Source organism: Aedes albopictus, chromosome 1 (assembly GCF_035046485.1).
Source record: "Aedes albopictus strain Foshan chromosome 1, AalbF5, whole genome shotgun sequence".
Taxonomy (NCBI): domain Eukaryota; kingdom Metazoa; phylum Arthropoda; class Insecta; order Diptera; family Culicidae; genus Aedes; species Aedes albopictus.
In genome coordinates this window covers 166,696,110-166,720,785 of record NC_085136.1, presented here as the reverse complement: position 1 = coordinate 166,720,785, position 24,676 = coordinate 166,696,110, and the positions used below count along the sequence as shown (strand labels likewise).

Sequence of the window (24,676 nt, the reverse complement as noted above, 5' to 3'; positions counted from 1 at the left end):
GTTGATGCATGGTTTGGATGAAAGAAAAAAGTGAGGAAAAAGTATTTTTTTATGTGATATTTATAAAAAAATACTTATTTTATGAATCCTATCATCATTTCAATACTTATTTGTTATTAGGAAAAAGTAATCACAGGTAGTTTATAGGAGCTGCATAGTCGGATCCATTTTTTTTTCTCGAAAAGCGGAGCCTACCATAAAATATGCGGAGATTCCGCAATGCGTTTTTTTCTCTTATCAATGATTCCTTCGCTTATGGATGCAATGATTTTTTTTCTGGAACTGGCGACTTTTGCATGTACACGGTAGGTACGTGCATGCACATTCGGATGTGTACGCTCTGTTCACCAAATCACTTTTCGGTCATCTCTGAGAACGGAGCAAGATAGTTAGTGCTTATGGTTCATTTTGTAGAAAAGTGATGAAATCAGTTACAAACCTCTGAAAACAAAATAGCCCGATTTTGGTCCTCCTCTCTCCTCATCTTGGCGTAATGTCCTCACGGGGACAAAGCCTGTTTTTCAGCGTGTTCTAAGAAGACTTCTACAGTTATTAACTGAGAGCTTCCTCTATCAATCACCATTTGGCATGAGTGTATCTCGTGGCAGGCACACTCTTTGCCTAATAAAGTCATGGATACTTCCATTAGGGAAAGTTTCTGGCCGACCGGGAATCGAACCTGTCACCCTCTGTACGGTCTTGCTGCAATCGTGGACAGACAAACACTAGATGCTCCGGTGTCTCCTCATTGTCTGTGCAAAAAGGAGAGTCTCCGTAACCGTACTCCCTGTAACACGTGTACTCCCTGTAACACGTGTGTCCTGACAGAAAGGTTTCATGGATGATTGATTTTGGTGGGACTTCTAATGGTTTCGGCTTGCAGTCACAGGAATGAGCATTGGTTCTTTTATTTCATCGCCGACGTTTCGATCCTCGGATTTGGATCTTCTTCATCAGGGCTCGAAGATCCAGATCCGAAGATCGAAACGTCGGCGATGAAATAAAAGAGCCAATGCTTATTTCTGTGACTGCAAGCCGAAACCATTAGAAGTCCTGACAGGAAGTTCACACATCAGGGATATGCCGATGGGTCCGCTCTGATTATCTTCCTCAAGTTTGCAGCACCTCTTCTCGTGTAACTTTCCATATCATTTGCTATAGGGTGAGGTGCATTGGAACCACTCCGGCGATAGATAATGTAGGCTGCTTCCGATGATATCGTCCTGTACGCGCTCGCCACACAAATAGCCATGAACCGGGAGTTGCTCATTAGCTTCTTTCGATTTCTTCCCCAGAAGACGCATTTTGCTACTACTCCTCGTACCTTCGGTGTATGGCATAATTCTCGATAAAGCGTTAGCAAATTTTGCTGCCTTCTCGCAGTTGAAATTGGCGTTACTGTTGAAATTCAGCCGATCGTCTACCATCACGACTAGGTGTTTTAGCGAATGTTTTGACCGTTACGGTATCGATCGTCTCCGCCGGCAAGATCTATACTTCTCCCAGGGTCTCACCGGTTATCCTAAGGACAACGTTATCTGCGAGATCGACGATCACGACTAATGATGGTAGGTAATTGAGTCTTAACATTCCATTGTACCGTGAAGGCACCATTCACCGTGGATTTAAGAGGATTCGGGGCAAATAAGGGCTGTCATTTGACACCAGTCTTATAAACATTGTTGGTGCCGCTTTTAATTGCCTTCATTATAGGTTAAAATTGAAGCAATATCCACAGAAGTAAAAAATTTTTCACAAAATTTGGTGATATAGTATAATTAGTAAAGGGTAGTAGGGTCGCCTAATTCCGTGGTAGGTCACCATTCACCGTGGTAGTAGGGACCCATTCACCGTGTATGAGAAATTTTATTCTACTTTGTTTAAAAATGATCAAAACAACCCAGCCAAGGGAATTTTCTTCGTTTAAATTCATTTCAAGTAATAACCTGCAAGATTTTATTAGAAAAACAAATTTTCAAATTTTCGATTTTTTCTAGATATATGGGACAATATGGGGCACGGTGAATGGAGACCATTGATTTTTAGGGTACCCATTTACCGTGCCTTTTTGGTTTCAATCAAAAAGTACGAGTAATCGTACTTTCTTGTTAAACTTATTTCGGTAATGCAAAATACATACCTGATATGAGAATTTAATTGCTTCTTGGTGGAATAAAAACGTTACTACATTTAGTTTATCGCTTAAATCACCTTAGCGCAGTTTTCGTTTTTTCACCATGAATGCAGTGAACGAACAGAAACCCGCTTCATGTAAACACACTTTAGTGTCAAGATTATACTTTTGAATGTTTTTAATGAGCGTTTTGACATGGTAACAATACATTAGTGTTGTATTGGTGAAATTGAAGGGAAATTGTCATATCATTCAATCATAATATGAAAATAATGAAAAAATATTTGAAGGCACACGGTGAATGGCGCCTTGACGGTACATCATTTTCCCAAGCGTTTGATCGAGTATGGAGCCCTGGGGTACGCCCGCAATAACTCTAACTGACCTCTGACCTTGGTTGGTCCCGTAGAATAGGACTCGCCTCTACAAGTTGCTTTTCAGAGTTTTGCACAGACAATCATTGTGCAAATGTGCACTTAAACATAGACGATGTTCTGGCGATCCGCCTCGCGTTACTTATGCCACATCGCTCGAAGCACTCATCGTCCTTTACCACTACAAGCACATCCACCCTAAGGCACATCAACCTGTGGGTACGCGAGTCGCTTCACGTTTCGATTGACCACTAGCGACTGTTCGACCATTTTGCCGTGTTATATTGTAGTATGGAGACCGCTACTGCCGCGAGCAGCTTACGCTTACTCGAGACTATTGCCGGGCTATTTGACATTATCTTTGACAATGCCATTATCGCCATGCTTACCCTTTTTGCAGGCCTCCTCCAGTCCTCTACTATATCAATTGCGTGCGTCGCTGTCAGTTCCATTCCCACTATCGACTCACCGTATACCACGAAGGTGATATTATCGGTAAAGCCGACCAGCTTCACGCTTGGTGGAAGCTTGAGCCTCAAAACGCCATCATACGCCGTGTTCCATAGTACTGAGCCTAGGATGGAGCCCTGAGGTACCCCCGCGGTGATGTTGTAGCTCCTCTCGCCTTCCTCGGTGTCATAGATTAGCACACTATTCTGGAAGTAGCTCTCCAGTATCCAGTCTAGGCTAATCGGATCTCCTAGGTGATGTATGGCGCACTCGATGGCAGCCCAACTGACGCTGTTGAACGCATCCTTTACGTCCAGCGTGACGACCGCACAATGGCGGATTTCTGTTCGCTTCTTTTGGAGTGCTATCTCGGCCGTTTTGGTTACAGCCCTAATAGCGTCCACCGTTGATCGACCTTTCCGAACTGTTTATCCCAGAGGCCAGAGTCATAGGTTTCTCGGTATAGACCATGAGCCTCGACAGAATGATCCGTTTCAACAGTTTTCCGGCGGTGTCCAGAAGGCAGATAAGTCTGTATGCCGACGGGTCACCAGGTGGCTTTCCGGGTTTGACCATGTAACCGTTGGTCCCATATTTGTTCCTTGTTGGCTTCTCCACAAGTTTCCCACCATTAAACCCACCTGCCAGTGAGCCCCTAACGCCTAGATCCGACCCTGGAAAAATATCTAACTGACAGCCTCACTGGTGGCTGCATCCTTAGTTGTCAATGTTGAAGTCCACAGTTTATTGGATTATCACTCGTTCCAGTGCTCGCACTCACACTCATTAACAGAGGTGTGAGTAAAGATCCCAACCAGGCTGAGAGAGTTGACCTAACTCTCTCTTTGAGGGGAAGTGTGGCCATCTCTTTTAGCCGAACGGTTGAATAATTCGTTAAACTTCGGTTTTTAAAAATAATCTACCTATGCTTAACAAAACCAATCCGAACCGATGGAAATTTTTTCACTCCGTCGAAGACTACCAAGATAGTGAGTGCGCGTCGAATAAAATTAAAATTAAGGTTATGTTTCGAAGCTAAAAGTATATAATGTGTTCTTGTGTTTTTTTTAGATAAAAGTTAAATAAAGTAAAGGACGTTACAAACGATATTAGTACGCATAGATTAAGCAAAAATTGTGTTAATGTGCTAATCGAGAGAATTTTTGTATCAGTTCGAACAATAGGGAAGACAAAAGCCTGCCATCTACTATAGAAGAAGAACTAAAACAAAGAAAAGGTAATATAATCCACCCAGGGTTCTTAAGTGGTGTACTTGTGGGGGTGTAAGTGGGGAACTGACCGTTTTAGTGCTGTGCTAATCATTCCGGATTAGGTCCATAACTGGACCTTTTCTTTTTTCTTTTTCTGTGCCCGGAACCGCCTTCCGAAGCCTTTTCGGATTCTCGGCAGAACGACTCGAAACCACCACGTGTCGGGGCTCGGTGTCGTTTAGGACAGCGATTGACGCCATTTTGAAGCCTATCGTCCGATCTTCGAGGGCCCACTCGACGACGCCATCTTGAAAAGTGGCCACGGCCACCACGTGATTGGCAATCCCGGCCATTACCCTCGCGTCGATCGCAGAAACCACCGACATCCAGCCATACCACCCCACCGTTGCTTTAAGCTGGCCAATCCGTCGGAATAGCACCACATCGGCCAGCCGCCGGAGTCGAAGCCGCCACGTCCGAGTCCGTCCTAGGCCACGGCCGGCCGCAGGGCTCGATACAGCTCACTATCCAAGCCATCAACCTCCCACCAATCCGGACAACCCTTTTTTCCGCCGGCCAACCGCCGGGTCTCGAGGTCCTGGTTGGAATCCGCCGTCGAACCGACCGGCCGTCGGTACAGAAGCACCCAATCCGTTGGCCACGGGTGCACCGTTCCCTTCACCGGCAGTCCGCCTGGTCCCGAGGTCTCAGCTACCATCATCTTCCGCCAAGCCGATCGATCTTCGGTACAGAAGACCCTCATCCGCGAGCCACGAGGGCTCCGACGTTTCACCGGCCAACCGCCTGGTCCAGAGCCTCGCTGAGTACATCACCTGCTACACCTGCTGTTGGAGGGCCCTCCAATGCTAGCACCCCAGGAAAAACCGCAAGTACACCCATAAAAGCATGTTAAATCCACTAAAAATTCCCATGCCCCTGTGTGGGCCAATAAAAATTATAAATATGTAAGATGAAATTTTGGTAGTTGGCTTTTCTTTAAGAACGCAAGCCCTACATTATATACGTTTTGATTACCGGGATTTTACCGTGCCCCGATAAGGGTTCTCACCCTCGATCTTATTAGTCCGCTGTAAACAAATTTCCACCTTGGTTCGGATTGCTTTGTCGTTTGAACTTCAGGATCCGACTCCCGCCTAGGTGAGTGGCGAAGGAGTGTTGTAAGTACTTGTGACGGTGCTAATCATAATAAGCGACCTGTGCTCAACATAATTTCCCACCCACAATTATCCCTCTGAGCAGCCGAGGGGCTTACAACCAGTAGAACCAACTTTTGCCTTTTACACTTCTCCGGAAATTCGCCTCTGTCTAGGCACACTTGCATAGCCATTCTAGCCTTGCGATGAGTTCTTCATTCGTCTCTGGGGCAACCTCGCTATGGCCGGTTTGGCCATAGCCATTACGTGACTTAATCTCTTTACTCAATGCCAGTTTAACCGCCCCGTTGACCTCACTTTGTTCCATTTTACCCTCATCGGTGCGAGCTCTTTGCATCGTCCATCTAGCTCTTAGACAGGATGCGCGGAGTTCTGTGATTGCTAGACACCACCAGTATACCAAAAAAGAAAATCGTGTTTAGTACTGTTCCTTTGAATTTCACTAAGAATTTGCATCCTTTGACAGATACGTATTTCGACCTCAACTGTAAGGTCGTCTTCAGTGTCTCGACTTGACAAGACACTGTAGACGACCTTACAGTTGAGGTCGAAATACGTATCTGCCAAAGGATGCAAATTCTTAGTGGAATTCAAAGGAACAGTACTTAACACGATTTTCTTTTTTATTTACAGATATTCCCCAAACAAGCCCAGGTTCATAATCACCAGTATACCGGTTTGCGTCCATTTCTGGTTGAGGATCGCCTTGGCTTTTCTGCGTCACATGCACGGCTTAGGGTTTTGACTAGATCATTGCTGGATAGATCGTCGGTATCACCCTCCATATGCAATCACTCCACAAATGCCGGCTTATAAAAGCGCAAGGTCAGCTATCCCCGATGATGGTCGACGACCTTCGGCTGTAGCCGTCTTCCTCCGTGTTACACCCTGCATCGAATCGCCAGGTGGTCACTGTGCGTGTATCCATCGTCGACCCTCCAGTCCGAGCTAGGGTTTAGACCCGGGCTTAAGAAGGTCACATCAATGATGGACTCTGCATCGTTCCTACTGTAGGTTTATTTTTGTCGCTTACGTTCGCGACATCCACGTTCAGTCTAGCTACAGCTTCGAGTACAGCCAGCCTCTCGCATTAGTCAAGCGGCTACCCCATTCAATCGCCCAGGCGTTGAAGTCTCCACCGATCCCACTACTGCGCTTGATATCGAATCCAGTATAGACGAGAACTGGTCTATTGGCTATCTAGGAGGAATATAACAACTGCAGTAGTACATCCAGTTAATCTTCGATACTGCACTGCGACGCGATATTGTGACGTGGAAATTATTTCCTGGACCGGAAAACGAACGGTTGTACAGATCGCCGCTAGCTTGGCCTTATCCGCTACCCAGCTCCCGTTATCGAGAGGGATGTGGTATAGGTCCGATAGTAGAGACAGACATCGATCTGTATTTGACTCCGAAATTGACTGGCACAGCAACTGTTGTGCGGTTTCACAGTGGGTCAGGTTTTGCTGTGCAACCTGCATTATCGTCGGTTGTTTGGACCTCCTTGCGTGCCTGGACATTTAGGCCCACCCGTCGTGTGACCCTTGTTTGCCGTGCAAATCAGACATTTTGGTGCCACACTTCCTTGGCGATGTGGCCTTCCTCTCCGCACTTCCTGCAGAGTTTGCTGCTGTCGGGGCCTTTACACGCCCACGACTTATGTCCTTACTCGAAGCACTTGAAACGCGTACATGCTGAGCGGGTACACTGACCAGCCTACTTTGATCTTGCCGACTGCAGTCGCCTTCTTCACCTCTCTTACAGGGAACTTGATCGTGGCGATCTGCGTGCCTGCCGGACCCTTTCGTAGGTGGATCGATGCCCTTGGTGCATCTACCCCGCACTGCTGTTGTGCGGATGCGAGCTCCTCTGCGTCGGTGATCTCGTCCAGGTTTTTACATTGGAGTCACCTCCGCCGTTAAGTGGCTTTTCGTCCAGTACCTTCTGAGCTAGTGCCTTGTAGGAGGTGCCTTTCTTGGCCGCCTTCTTCTTAATCACTAGCATCGTTACGTTGCCAGCAAAGAGGAAGCTGTCCGGTTGGGTAGACCTCTCCTCCCTGCTCGCATCAGCCGCACTCCACTCATCAACCAGAAGATAATACTCCTTCTTGGCCAGAGCCAGTGATTTGCGGAGCTTCAGCAGGCCCTGTTTCAGGTCCTTGCTGATAGTAGTCCACCCGCTCGTGTAGCCGATCAGCTCGTCCAGCTGTTCGGCAACTACCAACCCAAGTAACTTTTTTAGTCCAATGGACTTAAAGCCTCAATAAAAGTAAAATAAAAGGTATAAGGTTTTATCACGGTTTTCAAAACCTCTTCAAGACTAATTTGTCCTCAGAATGTTACTTGGGAATATCTTTGGTATACCGCTCCTGTTGCGGTTCAGCGCCCACATAAGATCCGCGCCTGTCATTTACGCTTCCTTGGCCGGTGCTGCGCCGCCTCGTGCTCCTTTCGTTGAACCTACTGTTGTTGCTCGCTGGTGGGTACACCAGCTCCTCATAGTGGCGATCTCGCCAGTCCTCGCGCGAACGGGTGTAACTCCGTTCCCTCTGCCTCTCCACTCTCGATGTTGTACATGCATTCAGAAGTCGTCATGGATTCAGTAGTTTGTCATTTCCCCCTTAGAGCCGCTATCCCTCACTGCAAATGAAGTCGTCGCCAATGATCCTGGTGGTTATCTATGCAAGCTGGGAGGCCATCCGAGGGTTAGCCCAGGCCCTTATGGGGACTGAGCTCTGAACCGGATCAGCATCAATCAGGAGTGTTCGTCTGAACCTACTTCACTCAGTTAGTTGCCTAAGCGTGGCACAGGTCAGGAACGTACTTTAAGGTCATGCCACGGTTTTATGGAACGGAAGACGGTGCCGACATTAGCCCATCCGTCGTTTCAAGTCAGTGTCACCATACCTTACAAAGAGGATAGAATGCCGTCGCTACCAGCTCACTTGCGCGTTGTTACCTAAGTGTGTGTTGCCCCACTTACCAATTGCAAAGCAAGACCAATATGCCGTAATCAGGAACTTACTGGCGTCGTTTCTGATGTGTTCGAGCTCTCCTAGCGGGCTGTGACACTTTGGAAGCGGTGTCGTATCGCTTGTACAGAGTTGCTTAAAGATGTGTAGAATTTCTTAAGTGGCCCAGGGAGCCCGGAAGCTTTCTTCATTTTGAGTCCTTGGGCTATTTTAAGAAATTAGACACCCGTTTTTTTCCTTTCATCTACTTCTACTCCATCGACGTAAATATTGTGTGCAGGTGGCCATGGAATGGAGTGTATTGCGGAAATAGACCATCCACAGCGTAACCAAATCCAATCCAAATATAGATCCAATCCTAACCCAGATTTCATAAATTTTCAGTACTTAAATGTTGATCGCGTGAAACCCTTTTACATGAATCAATCTAGTTTTTTCTCCATTCCTGTTCGACCTATTAGACGAAGGAGTCCAATTTTGAAAATTAAACATTTTTATGCACACGTCCACACTGTCGATGCATGACTTCTGGCCTGAGCTCGTTATTTAGTTAACATTCCAGGTACTGTCGTTCCAGAGTTGCAGCAGCGCGCGTGTAGGCCAGGCAAGGGCACATGGCGCTATGCATCATGCATACGTTTGGTTGGTAGATACGTTCCGTACACACCACGGAGATGATGGACAAACATCTCCGGATGCTGCGTTGATGTTGATTATTTTTTGTGAGCCCCGCCAATGCCATCGTGGCCAGGCCATCCAATATGCCGCAGATGCATAAGCCATCCAGGTTCCGGGTCCATCCGTAGGTACATCGCGCGGCGTGTGCTGTGGACTTAGTTCGGTCGGAACCCGTGGTAAAAGTAACTGCCACAGATAATAGAGATGGATTTCGAAGGATCCGTTGGAACTCATTTTTCACGGGTGCTTTTTTGTGTCGCTGAGTCATAACAAAAAGGAGATTTATTAGCGAAAAGTTGTTCCGGAGAGCGAGGCAGAACTGCTTGTTTGAGGGTGATGGGAAAGATAAAAAATGTACTACAGATCTATCATGCAATATCATTGCGCGAATGTGTGATGTTGTTCGGTATTCAGATGGACATTGTGAGTCTTTTCATTTATGATACGATCATGTGACAGACGGTACTGCTTTCTATCACATAAAATTTTACGATATCATGATGTAGTAAAGGCTACCTGTGCCATCATTCTTTTATCAGCAAAAAATAATTCAATTAATATTATATAGGACCGATATAAACTTCTTTTTTTCTTTTATGTTCTAAACTTTTAAGCAAAACAATCATCGGTTGAATACCTTACAGACTTTTTAACAAATTAGAAAACAAAATCGAAAATTACATTAACAATCATATATTTGCCGCTGATAACACCGTTCAACACCAAATTTTTTTTTGGGATGAGAAAAAAAACAGGGGTTTAGGACCCTAGAAGTGTCATAGTGGAAGAAGTTTTGAAAAATATTGAACCGGGCATTCACAGTTTATGATCGAAGTTTGTATGGAGAACTTGGGGTGTTCAATTGATATGTGCATTAGACCGCGCTGTGCATATATTTAGGCGCTAGACAATAAGGGGCTGTCCATTAATTACGTAAGGGAATTTTAGCGATTTTCTGACACCCCCTCCCCCCCTTGTAAGATTTTTTGTATGAAATCCCAAAATTTTTTGTATGGCGCGTAAGATTTCTCAAACCCCCCCTCCCCCCATAAACCCTTACGTAATTAAGTGACAGCCCCTAACGAAACAAACCTAAATACCGAAAACGCCTAAATATATGCTCGGCACGTTCGAATGCGCATATCAATTGAACACCCCAAGTTCTCCATACAAACTTCGCACATTGGAGTAAATCATATCAAAACCTGATCATAAGTGGAAAAACTCAAAATGCAGTAATTGGGTTTTCCGTTGTGTTTTTGCCAAGTGTAGTTATCGTGTAATCGTTTGACAGCTAAGCAGTGTCCAAATGTTTTGTTTACGCTTATCAGAAGAGGTTTAGTGAAGCTGAATGTTAGCCGTTTTCTTTGATATAACTCACAGCGCGTGCAAGTTTTGACCGTACAAAGTGAATAAAAATGTTAGTCAATCGTTGAATTGATGCAGTTTGTTAAAGAAGGTTAATGTTGTTATTCTGATAATTTGAACCCCAAATAAATTGACGTTAAGTTTACATACAATATATGAAAATATTAAGAAAAAATATTTGATGAAATCTTTTACCGTACATTCAAAATAAATTAAGTTGATTTTCCGGTTGTTTCCGGGAAATCTGCTTTAAGGACAAGGTATTTGAAGTACATTGCTCAAAAATTCCAGAGCACCGTTTTTTAGAACCGTTGAACGGATTTGGATTAAAATGCATCACGCTATTGACAACCACTGAACAATGAGCGTGATGTATTTTCATCCAAATCCGTTCAACGGTTCTAAAAAACGGTGCTCTAGAAATTTCTAGCTATGTACTCCAAATACCTTGTCCTTAAGTGTATGATAAAACTATTGTTCCTCTTTCAAATGCAGTAAGAAAACCTTCCGGATGTTTCCGATTTGAAAAGTTGCAACACTTTGAAAAAATCGTGATAATTATATTATTATATGATATTATTTGCCTAAAAACACTATTTCGCCCTCTGAACGTATTTTTGCTGAAAACTAGGGCAGCCTATTTAATGCACGCATAGATAAACGAAAATGCCCCATAGAAAAATCAAAATGCACCATAAACAATTAAGCAATGTACCGTTAAAATGCACAGCATTCTCCATAAATAAATAGAAATGTTCCATAATAAATTAAAAATGTAGCGGTAAACCAAAAAAATTTCTTGTTAAAAATGAAACATTGTATCAATAAAAAAATAAATAAAACACCATAAACAAATAAGTTTGCTCCATAAAAAATAGTAAAAATATCCATAAATAATGAATATTTGCTCCATAGTTATAGCATATTTGCTCCATAAAAAACTTAAATTGCACCATAAATATCATCAATTTGCACCATAAACAAATTGTAAATTTTACCACAAAGAATGTAAAAGCTACATAAATTTAATCTAATTGTACCATTGATGCAGTGTCTAACGACATATCGTACTTTAGGATGTGGATTGGAATATGTTAATATGAAAAGTAAAAAGAGAATATACAGAAATCATATACCGAAGCACACATCTATGATAGAACGACTTAAAAGATGGAAAAACTATGGATGCAATTTACCCTATAATCGCTTGCTGTTCGAACTCGCTAACGCTTGTCGGACTTAAAAAAGGGATAACATCACTGTTTGCATTATACCGGGCAAATTCTTGGATCTGTGGATTTCCTGGAACCGAATCGACACAGTTACGACGCATCCACAGGCTACGCCGCATGGATTAAAAGAACCCGCATTTTGAAAAAGGGTTAACCATATTCTTGTAGTTTACATACATTTATTGATGATTCCAATTTGATCGGAAAAAATATCAAAAAGGGTCAACTCTTTGTAACAGTTGTTTGGCAATAACCTGTGCGCCTAGCGAAGCGAAAATGAAAAACGCTTAATAATCGCGATCGGCTATAAGCGTTACACCTAGTAACGCTCCCATAGTAGGTGCTATCCAGCGTGGACAGAAACCAAACTGCCATTTGCCCGGCTTATCAAAACAATCATGTCATCACTTAGATGCCATGAAATGAAGTGATGAGCCTCATCAGTAAATTTTATATCATTTCCACCGTTCCATGAAATTACTTTATGACTAAAATCAAGAGATCAGACCTCTTTAATTCTGGTGATCGCCGAAGAAGGTCGTTTAAGAAGTTTCGCGAGTTAAAACTGTTAATAGATCCGAATATTAAACAAAGTGAAGTGACGAGAATTAGTTACAAATCGTAAGATTTCACAAAAATAAGAGGTGAATACCAATGCTAATTTAGAAATTGTAATTCAGAATTAGGTCGTCAGAGTGAGGTGCAGAAAACTGCGTATGTGAGCGATTGATTCGCAAACCTAATCGACTACAGGTAAACATTATAATACGAATAGTGTGGCTCATTATCTAAGTGTGGCATATCGTTTGAAGGTGAAACCTTCAAACGAAGGTTTTTTTGTTGGCTCTACAGGTCCGGTTTTAAGTGGTGGCCTGCAGTGTCGGATAGTTGTAGGCATCCGCATCCACGGTGCGTGGTGGCGCTGCCCATATTAACAGCAGGTAGTCAAGGCATGACGGAACCCAACCGGCGGCCGCACAACCACTAACCGACCGGAGAATCCTTCTTCCGTTCGAGCCCAACGCCAACGGCCCAGGGTCAGGGGACGAACCCGTCGTAACCAAGCAATCGCATTCATTGACGCACGCCACGACGATCCAGCGAATACCGCACGTGGCGGTGGGAGCCACTGTCCGTAGCATACGATAGCGAGGAAACTGAAGTTCATCTCCTCGGCCACGAACCGGAAGCAAGCGCTTTGCGCCGCTGGTAGATCTGCGTCCAGTGCCCAGCGACCGGCCTCGATCACCCGGACATACCATTCCGTCAAGCCGCTAGTACCATCTGACGGTGGGCAACATCGTGGAAGGTGTGGGCCCTTCCGCTGGCGCAGCGAGTAGAACCATTCCCAGCGCCCAACCGGTGCCGGCCTATTCGTCCGGACCAGCCACTTCACCAAGCAGCCAGCGTCGCTTGGCAGGGTGAGCCACTCCGCTTGCCAAAACGCCACCGGGACCAACGACACGCCAGGACCGAGCCAAGTAGCAAAGCTACAATCAGGTTAGAATAGAATAAGTAGAGTTGTAGAAAACGTTTGCGCAAACCTAGGGATTTTATGATAATACAGTAATGTCGAATCAACCCGATGTATATAGTAGTTAACCCAATTTTTGTTACTGCGTTACTGAAAGCGAAATCCATAAGCTTGGAGGTTTGATCCTTAGATCGTTTATTTTGGTTAGTTTTTCGAATTGTGCTTTGAAGTGTTGGTGGACTTTCGGTTTTGATTACCCGCCTTGAGATTTCCGGCCGGGCAGGCATACATACGCAGTTCCACATCACTCCGCTTTTGGGGTGTTGGCGCTAAAGTGGAACTTGTTTAAGTATTTACAAGGCTTAATTAGGACTTGTCGCAACGGATAGCGGTTACGTTTTGGATCCGATTCCGTTTTTCGTTCGGGTGGAGCAAAAGCGTGCTATAAAAGTTGTCCGACCCTGTGACACGAACCCTTAGTCGCAGCACATAAGGTTTGTATCGTATCGTTCGGCTTTGCTAGGGGTTCGCCTGTTACAAATTGGCGCCCAACGTTTCAAAGTGGCAAATAGTTTCGTTTAAGTTATTTTGGATTTAGTTGAAATTTGTACAAGTAAAGTTAATTCGATTTTGTAGAATAAGTTTTTCTTTGATTCCTTTTTTTTAGAATAATTTTTGGTTTAAGTTCAAAGTGAATTTACACTTTCTCTAGATTACTTTCTTTTCCTTTTAAAACATACTTTTAGCATTATACTCTGAATTCTCGATTGCATATAATATCCAATTTGAATTGAAAAATGGCACTGAACTTATACGACTATCGCGCCGATGAGTTAGATGAAGATGAAGTTAACTACGAACTTCAGATTCGCGGTTACCCGTACGACAACGCGTTTGACAGAAAACGTCGCGATTTACGCACTTTGTTAAATGAAGATCGGAAAAATCCCAGGCTCTACACGGTTACGATTCCTTTGGAACAAGATTTGTTGTTGTTTACATCAAAAATTACCAACATACATCAAGAACTTCAACAACGCGTAACATCACGTTCTAGGTCGAGACTAATAAGTCTTCGAAATCGAATTTTAAGAGCACCATCGGCAAATGCTAATTTAAAACAAAAGCTTATTACTGACATTGACTCTCTACTAAATAACTATTTCGACATGGAAAATAACCAAGCTACCATGCCTTCGCATCAGCGATTGGCCCAAAATACTTCGGTGGAAAGGGAGACAGCTCAAAGGGAATTGAATCCTCAAGCAACTTCCTATTTTCCACCAACTTCTGTGACAGCAAGTATTCAGAGAACAAGCTTGACTCCAAACGCGTCATTTTCAGTTCCAATTGTAACTTCTTCGCCAAGTTTTCAAGGCCTAAGGCCGCTAGGCGACATCAATCTTCAAGATCAAGCTGCAGCTTTGCCGAATCCGACAAATGCAACACCGCAAAATAGTCTTCCAACAAACGCTCCTCCACCACAGAGACAGGGACAATCCGTTAACCCCTTTACTGAAGAGCTCAAACAGTTCATTAAGGACTCGATCAAAGAAGCGGTAAGAGTTTATGTAGATGAATGGGCACAATTCTCAACCCCATTGGGACATAATAATGTCGATAATCCCGCTACGCACAGTATCGGAATTAACACTTCCAGGCAGAATACAGCTACGCCACTTCAAGACAACCAACCTGACTTCGCGAATTTAAATAATTCACAGAATCAGAGCGCGTGTCCTAACCCAAACCCAGGATATTACAATCACTTAAGAACAAAGATTGAAAAATGGCAAATTTATTTTAGCGGCGAACCAGGACCAAAATCACTATCGGTTTCCGAGTTTATTCGCCAAGTAACCATTCTGGCGAGGGCCACTTTTACTTTACATCTGCATCGATTAATAATAAATCCATGTTTTAAAATAAATATAAAATAAACTAAGTATCCTGATAACAACTGACGTTATTTCTATTAGATTCTTTTTAGATTATCATGGCAGAAGGAGCAGAATATTGCCTTTTAACTTCCACATATTAACATATATTTATATATTTACATTGAAACTAGTCATTGCAATACTACTAATGGTGCAGAATTTGATTAATTTTTGTAGATTTTGCATTGTTTGAGGTAAAATTTACAATTTGTTTATGGTGCAATTTGATGATATTTATGGTGCAATTTCAATTTTTTATGGAGCAAATATGGTATAACTATGGAGCAAATGTTCATTATTTATGGATGTTTTTATTATTTTTTATGGAGCAATCTTGTTTGTTTATGGTGTTTTATTTATTTTTTTATTGATACAATGTTTCATTTTTAACTAGAAAATTTTTTGGTTTACCGCTACATTTTTAATTTTTTATGGAACATTTCTATTTATTTATGGAGAAAGCTATGCATTTTATCGGTACATTGCTTAATTATTTATGGTGCATTTTTATTTTCCTATGGTGCATTTTATAATTATTATGGCCGCAATAACCTTTTACCGAAAACTAGAATTCAACAGCTTTCAAGCAAAAAAAAGAAGTTTAAAATCGGTCAACTGGTTCAAAACCTGTGATTTTTTAAAAAAATATTAGTTTCGAACAATCTTGATTTTTACAATCAAAAAATTGGTCACCCTGATGATGAAATAAAATAAATACGGTTCTAATTATTTTCGATAAACTACAAAACCACCAAGTATCACGATGTTCGGAGACAGACTATATCAATTTTCTTTGGAATGGTGGTATTATTATTAAAAAAAATCTTGTTGAAGTCGGCTAGATTGGTTGTTTCTTACTGCTCACTTAGGCTGGAACAAATCTCATTTTCTTCTTTTGTCACAATACTCGTTGGCTCGCTAAGGGGGAGGACAATAAATAATAAATGTATTTGACGAAGAAATACCCAAACAATTTGGCAAAATCTATAAACTCATCGGATTTGTTAAGAAATTTTCTGTGCAACTCTAATTTCACCTTGAAATTTTAAAATTTCTTGAATAATTTATTGTTGTCCCCCCTCAAAATGTTGAATTTTGACCAAAATTTTCCGAGGGGGCGGGGACATAAGAGAAAATCGAAATTTGTGTCAGCCTTATTGTTATAAAATTCATTGAAAACTATGAAATACGCCCGGTCCAATATTTTTCGAAAATTCTTTCACTATGACACTTCTAGGGTCCCAAACTCCCGTTCTTTTTTTTTTCTCATCCCATAACACCAAATTTTGTAAAATTTTGTCGAGTAGTGTAATTGACGGCGCATTATTTTTTTTCCAAAAAAATGGTTACAAACATTTATCAGCAATTTTTGTTTACCCAAAATTCCTATCCATACCTTCTACTGAAACCCGGAATTGGTGTACGAGCAGCCTTAAGGAAGATCGAATAACCAACCCTGGTGGGAATCTTGGGCGTTCGATAATAGGGATTAAGGGTGATATTGCTCCTTTAACCCTTAAAGGAACTTGACACCTTTTTTGCACATTATCACTGATATTTTTTGAATCAGCTGGTACATATTTAATAATAGACGATAGAACGTTTTGGAGATAACAGTAAATGTACTGAGCACCTCTTGGACCTGGGATTGAATTCCACTCCCAACATACTCATTACTTTCAAAATCACTTTATTGAATTCGAGGATATATTTTGAAACGTCAAATATTTGTACCCATGACCTGCTCATGTTCTAGACAACATAAAACGCTCTGGAATTCTGATTGTAAGGCCTATGTCTGTAACAGGATACTAAACTAATGTATGCATGTCAGAACTGATTTTATTAGATCCATTTTTACTTAAGTTTGACCTTCTGAACATGAATAACGCGTCAAAAATCTTTCAACTTGTGAATTCGGGTGTTAAAAAGCTAAATTAACTTTCGAAATTAACACTTATACGCCTGAAGGTAGGCAATTTGTTATTAAACAAGCAAGTTCAGTCACATAACATTAAATGTTGGTGTCGATTTGTTCCCGAAGGGAAACCGCAATTTTTGAAGCAGCCGATTGGTTTTCAGCAACGCTTAAAACTGAAATTTATTGAACGAATTATTACACAATTTCTAATCTAACTTAAATAATTACTCACAAGAAGTGGTTTCCTTTCCCACTACTTCTTCTCCAATTTCTCTCGAGACGATATTTGGCACCTTCACCCTAACCTGACAAAGGGAGGAAGATGTTCACATGAAATATTCAGGTAAATATCTTTTTGATATTCTCTATCTGCGTCTACTCACAGTGTACCACTGTTGATCTTTCTCCCCTATTCTTCACAGGCTGCTGGTATGTACACAGATCGAAAAAAGAGTGTAAAATTCTGTGACATATGATGCACATGATTGGAGCGTGGGATATCAAAGAAGTTTACATGACATATCATGTAAAAGTCATAAAATATCATGTAAACTTCCATTATATGTCATGTAATTCAGCACGACTCTGAGTATTTACATGACATATAACACAAATTTACATGATATATCATGTAAACCGTCATAACACTAAGTTTACATGACTAAAATTAAGTTTACATCACGTGTGAATATCATTATTTTTATCTGTGTACCCGAGCAGAAGGGAATAACAACAGCATAAGGAGCTGCGTTTTTCGGGCAAAATAACTGAATAATTAAATCGATTATTTTCAAGTTATTACCATAACATATTGTGTTATAAACTTGTCTGTCATAAGCGGCAAAATAAAAAATTCCATAACAAAAAAATGTTCCTGGAAAACCAATTCAATAACTTGTTTTGTTAGTTTCAATAACAACTTAATAACAATGAATTCGGAAAATACTTCAATAACAAATTTTGATATTAATATGTTATTGATAATAATCGGAGAGCAGAGTTTGCTATGATATCAAACTAGTTACTAAATAAGTTATAATACTTATTATATAAAATTATTCGCATTGTCTCACAAACCCGCCAATAACATGAGGTTCATCACTCTGACGTTAGAAATATTTTCAAATGATCGAAAAATACTATATTCAACATTTTAAGACATTTTATATTCAATATTCAACATTTTAAGAGATTTGAAGTTGCAAGATAATCGAACTTTAGTAATTTCTATAGTATCAAATACCACGAGTTTCGATTTCCACCTGTATTTTATAAACTGTTATACTTTTTCGGAGCACTGTGACCTTTGTTTTTTTTTTCAGCATGGAAACTGAAGAATTTTTAGAATATTCAACAGTTTTGCAGAAAATTTTTGGGATATTGGAAATATTGTACAGATTATTACAATTTTCCTGGAAAGATTGTTTTAATTCCTCCGATTTTTCCCTGGATTCAAGAATTATGTTGAATATTTTTCCTGGATTCTACAAGAATTCCTCCAAAATTTTTGTTATAACTTCTCCTGAACTTCCTCTGATGATTCCTACAGGACTTTTACCAGCATTTTTTTTCAAAAATTCCTCTATTTATTTATCTAAGGATTCCGTCAAAAACTCCTTTTATGTTTATCAAATATTCTTCCAAAAATTTGTCGACAGATTTGGTCATAAACTTTTCCATAAATGACTCCAAAAATCTTCAGAAATTTCTCCGAGAGCTCTTTGACGGAATCTTTCATGGATTTTCAAAGACTCCTCTAGAAATTCCACCAGAATCCTGCACAGAATCCCTTCAAGGTTTTTTTTCAGAATTTCCTGTGATAATTAGTCCTAAAGTTCATCTTAAGATTTCTCTGAAAATTTCTTTAAGGATTTCACCATGAGTTTTTCCGATGGGTTCTCCAGAAGTTTTTCGAAATATTCTGCCAAGAATCCTAATAATTGCTCAGAAGAATTAACTTAGGAATTTCTAAGAAAATTGCGTCAGTAGTTCTCTGGAAGACTTCTCCAGGGATTTATCGAAAGGTTTCCAAGTGCTTATCCGAAAATTACTTAAGGAATTCTTAAAAGGAATTCCTCAGGAATTTCCTTTTTAACTGATTTTAAAAGTGGAACAACACAAAGGGGCAGGTCATAAACAACAATACCTAAACTTATACTTCAACAAAACATATTATTTAAATGTAATTTCTGGAGCTCGATTTGAATAGGTCATATGTGCTTTTGTCGATTAAAAATTCGATCAGTTGGATTCGCTTATTATAGCGAAAACCGTTGACATTAAGCAAAGTTGATACATACACCAGAATCCTCACAAAACAGGCTTTCTGTCACATCATTAAAAGTTTGCAAAATATCTGCCATATTGCTACAATGACTAAAATAAACTGATCGAATTTTGTATCGACAAAAGCACATACGACCTATTCAAATCGAGCTCCAGTTAATGTATATCAATAGCTTGATTAAAACAAAATGAGATTGTCCAACAAAATTTGTAATGGAAATGCTATGCTTTGATAATTTAATAATAACAAAACAATATATAAAAACAGGTTATGTGATTTCGTAGTTATTAACTTGCTATTCTCCTCTGCTCGGGTATCGGTAGCAAATTTACTGCGGCTGGCAAAGTGTTTTGGGAAACATTACTTTTCTTCGCTACCTTTCACTCAACTTTAAATGCTTACCCAACACACTATTGCACCTGCTAGTTCACTATGACTCCCGACTATTAATGTAAATAAACCGGCGCAACTATGTCACACTATTTATTGTCGCGCTTATCTTTTATTAGAGTCCTGCGGCGGTCGTACGCTCTCAAGGCATACCGCCGCATGACAGTCGCAAGGCAAAACAAAAGAAAAAGTGATCCCGCCAAAAACAAAAGCACGTGGGTTTCGCGAAGTGACAGATGTTTTTGAATGTATTTGTGACGAACGGCAAAAGTAGCTCAGTGGAATGAGTGTTCTTGCTGTCAAACCCCATGTAGTGGAATTATATACTTTTAAATCTGGTGACGCTCTTATGATTAGTGACTGTCGCGCTAATATCAGAAGCCAGGGGCAGATAATCGCCATATTCTGATTTTTCTTGAGAGGCATAATAACTGATTTTCAGTTAAATTTATCGCGAAGACGCTACTCTTTACTCACTCTCAATCCTGATCATCTGATTTCTGTTTACTTTTTATTATTGTTCTACTCTACGTCTACAACTACTACTGTGTGCAAGCTGTCATGCTGCTTATGCAGCGAGTAGCGATGATTATTACTAGGCCTGTTCAATGTCGTTCTCAAACTTATCACGCGTCGCAACAACTTTCCTTTTTTAACAAAATCTAACAGTTTAATAACTGATTCTTGTCTGAAATAGTTACATTACAACATAATAAAAGTTCCATAAAAATATTACCTCAGAAACTTCACAGGTAATACTAATGACAAACGATTGTTTAGTACCAACGGTTTCATCTAAGTAAGAAACATATTGAAAAACCTTAAAAAAAAGTAACGTAAGACTAACTTACTATAAATCCTGAAAAGTCCTCATTCATCTCTAGGCATCCATAAGCTGAATGAGGTAAGAAATTTATGATCATAACGACTTCTAGAAGTTGCTAGAATGGGATTATAACCTAGTCCCTAATTGGTCAATTTCACCCCGCTGATCAATTTGACCCCGTTTTACGGTACGTAGAGAAAATTGCTCAGGAATTCCTGGGGAGAGTTCCTGAAATAATCCTTGAAGAAGTTGCCAATGGAGGCATACCTAAAGTAAACTTCGGAGAAATTCCAGGAAGAAAACATGGGAAATTACTAGATAGAATCCTTGGTGGAGTTTCTAAAGTTTCCTTAGAGCAGTACCCAAAGAAATCGGTTGCAATAATTTCTAAGAAAATTGGCATACCGTTCCAGCTTGGTGTTTCATTTTCAATTCTTCAGTTATTAATCACGAGCTTTCTCTTCCAATGACCATTTTGTATTTGTTTATCGTCAGACACAAAGATGTACAAGAAAGCCATTTTTCTTAAAAAAAGTATTAATGTAATAGTTGAAAATTTACAAGAAATAATCCTTGCAGGAATTCCTTAGGAATTTGTAAAGAGTTCCATAAAGAAATCCTTTTTGAAACCTGTGTATATATAAGAAATAATTTTTCAACAAATCCTTGGGAATTGGATTTCATTTGTTAAGGCATGTCAACAATTGTGTATTGTTAGGAAAAAACACAATGGCGCCATGCAGCGATTAACTTACGCGCCAAACCCAAAAATATTATTAGTTATACAAAAATATGATTGGTTATACACTACCTTTCTACGCATAATTGTCCCATGTTATATGGGATTCCCATATAACATGGGACAATTGGGCATAGAATGGCAGTTCATAGCCTTTGGAAACTATAAACAAAGGGTGGTACGGTCAAATTTTGGTCATACATTTTTTTATAACTTTAGACTGCGTACACCAAAATAGCTCATTTTTGGAGTACAAATTTTCATCAAAATCGGTTAAGTATTTGCGGAGATATTGTTGAATCCTGAGATCTGCAATTTTAAAGTTTTGTACAAAGAGGATTCAAAAATAAGAACACATTTTTACTGTTTTATTTGCATAACCTGAAAAAGTTGACCTTTTTCTAAGAAAAATTTTCTGTTTGTGAAGTATGCATGTTGTGTAAAAATTTCGTTCAATTTTATCTAGCCGTTACAAAGTTATATTTTCTTGTGACATCCGGTCATTTTTTTCATATTCAAACTGATACAACTTTGAAGGTATTTATACAAAATGGCTTAAAATTTAACTATGAACAGATTTTTATAATAGTACTATACTGTAGTAAAATTTTCATAAGAATCGGAGTAGTATTGGTAGTTCTGTAATCAAAATTGTCCTTAAATTGCCGAAAATTTACTATGGAACGCTTTGTACAAAATTTTAAAAAGGCAGATCGTTGGTTTTACAGTCGAACCTCCATGAGTCGATGTCCCTTGACTCGATATCGACTCATGGAGGTAAATTTTTCCATACTGAAAAAAATATTTCTGGGTTACTATGATGGTCCCTCCAAAATGCCTCCCAAAGGATTTTTGTTCCACTACTCGATATTTCCATGAGTCGATGGTCCCTTCAATATCGACTCATGGAGGTTTTACTGTATCTATATATCAACCAAAACTTAATGGAATTTGATGAAAATTTTACGGTATAAGCTACATATAAAGTACCATCACTGGTCCAAAAATAAACTGTTTTTGTGTACGCAGTCTAAAGTGAAAAGAATGGTGTGACCAAATTTTGACCGTACCACCCTTTAAGTTTGTTATAATGTTGGTATAAAGATGATCAAATCACATTTTAATTTGTTGTAACTGACTTTGTTATAACTATGATATAATACTAACATGTTTTCAGACCGATTCCAACAAATACATCTAAATATAACAAAAAATGTTATAAATATCAACCGTTGGTATAATTATGTTATGGTTTTGTTATGCTTTCTGATCGGGATTGCTTCGTTTAATACCAATAAGTACAACGATTTATTTTTTTAAATATAATTTTCAAAAGTAATGAACCGATTTTCTTTTAATATTCTCAAGTCTATTAGTTCCTCGTTCTCAATACCAATGCTCAATGCTCAATGTTCAATACCAATCCATTTTCAGTCAAAACAGATTAGTTTGTTTTGGCGCCAGCTGAGCTAATCCCATCTACGGAGAAACCGATTCAAATTTAACAGTTTCGCACAATGCTTGGACGCGCCAAGTGGATCCAATCGGAGCTGTTGCCGGCATAGGAGAGTACCTCAAAGAAGAGCTAGAACAAAACGATTGCGAATATCGGTGCAAGGTGCAACAAACACAGCCGAATCCTTTTTTCGTAGGTATATCCACCATGCCGAATGCGAATGAGTTCGCCAATGCGAAAGGTCATAATTCCGAATAATTATAATTTTAATCCTGTTAAACGCATTGTTCGGTGCGTGGGATTAGGGATTTCACGAAGATCGGGTGAAAAGGAGCAAATTGGCGGAATCAGCTCAATACACACTGGTGGATCTGAAACTTCAGCAACATTTTTGATAATTATGTACGAAAAGTTTGACTGAGAGATGTTAATTTAGATAAAAGATTTAAGTTTCATGGATGGTTAGAAATGATCCATTTGCATGCTATCGGGAAAATGAATCATTGTGAATGTCTCTATTCTGACTCATAAACTAGTGTAGAAAGCATATAATTTCAGTTTTTCCTGAACGACATCGCTGATAATAGTGGAGAAGTTCTACGGGACGATCCGGATACCAACAAAACACTAATCAAGTTTCTCCATGATTGTAACTTGTACGAATTCATTTAACAGCTCTCTCCTTCGTCTTCAATTGTTAATTAGTAAAGTGTGTTGAACTAACGTTAAAAGTTAAAAAAAAACACACAATAATAAAGAATAAAAAAATCTGTTTTTTGTTCAGCTCAACATCTTTATAAAGAGAAATAATAAGTCAAAATCGTTACGTCAAAATACACAGTTCTCGGTAGCTTTCTCACAATCTCGGCATTGCCATACACTCGTAATATTGCATCCACATCATCGTGTATCATCCGGATTTATTGCGAATACACTGAAGTTTTTTTACGCGGTTTTTTTTACGCGGTCCGTCCTAAAAAAAACCGCGTTATTTCAAGACCCGTCGTAAAAAAAACCGCGTTTTTTCAAAAACCGGCGTAAAAAAATCCGCGTTTTTTTTTTCAAAAATACGCGTAAAATAGTCAGCACCACATCTAACGTGACTTGACTTTTTTTACGACGTTTTTTGAAATAACGCGGTTTTATTTACGACGGGTCTTGAAATAACGCGGTTTTTTTTACGACGGGTCTTGAAATAACGCGTTTTTTTTACGCGGTTTTTTTTTACGCGGGACCATTACCGTCGTAAAAAAAACTTCAGTGTACAGTCTTCACATGGTTGATATCAGGAAGCTGGATGCTAAGTCGAGAAATCCCATTTCTTCCTCGGCTAACTTGTCAAATGAGGTAATGGATGGGGCGTGGTTGATGAGGGCCATCAACAACAATAGAGATAGGCTCTCTGCGATGGAGGTGCGTCTTCGAAGTTCAACATTAGAAAGGACCTCAAGCAGGCCCTGTTGATACTTCGAAAGTCAATGTCGACAGCCAAGCAAGTTCATGAGAAACTCATAGAAACTGCGGCAGCGGCAGAGCCCGTGAAATCGAAGGTTCCGAAGTCTACCCAGCCAGAGGCGCTTACGACAAGCAATTGCAGAAGCATGTAAGGCAGTTGTTTCATTGATAATAAATGTCCCATGTAGATAAATAATAAAAATCCCAATTATAAAAATTGAGAAGTGTAGCACTTAGGCCCTGTTAATCTTGTATGGGAAGATTCAAAAATTACGTCCATCGTTTTTCGGGATTTCTAGACCCCCCCTCCCCCCTCTGTCACGCAATTTCCCTATACCCAATACACGTACTGTCACACTTTTCTCGACACCCACCCCCTCCCCCAAATGTTGGACGTAATTTTTGAACGTTCCCTATGTATAAAAATGCAGTGGCATACGTGGGACCTCGCATAACTTGCGAACGGAAGGTACGATTTGGGTCGTCTTGTTCTGTTAGTTTTCACCCAAGGAAGGTGTATGAGGCAAAAACATAGACAAAATTAGAGTTATTAAAATTCGATTATTCATACATTTTAACTACAGACTCAA

At 40.1% G+C, this 24,676-nt stretch overlaps 1 protein-coding gene across 1 annotated transcript in view; it reads left to right on the top strand.

The window, feature by feature from the left end:
- The first annotated feature begins 11,832 nt into the window (after positions 1 to 11,832).
- LOC115262604 (uncharacterized) overlaps positions 11,833 to 24,676 on the top strand; it is a 76,525-nt gene continuing 63,681 nt past the window's right edge. The window contains exons 1-2 of the mRNA XM_062856229.1: positions 11,833 to 12,351; positions 12,411 to 14,940. Coding sequence (XP_062712213.1) covers positions 13,870 to 14,940 — 1,071 coding nt within the window. The 5' untranslated portion in view covers positions 11,833 to 12,351; positions 12,411 to 13,869. The remainder of the gene's footprint in view (positions 12,352 to 12,410; positions 14,941 to 24,676) is intronic.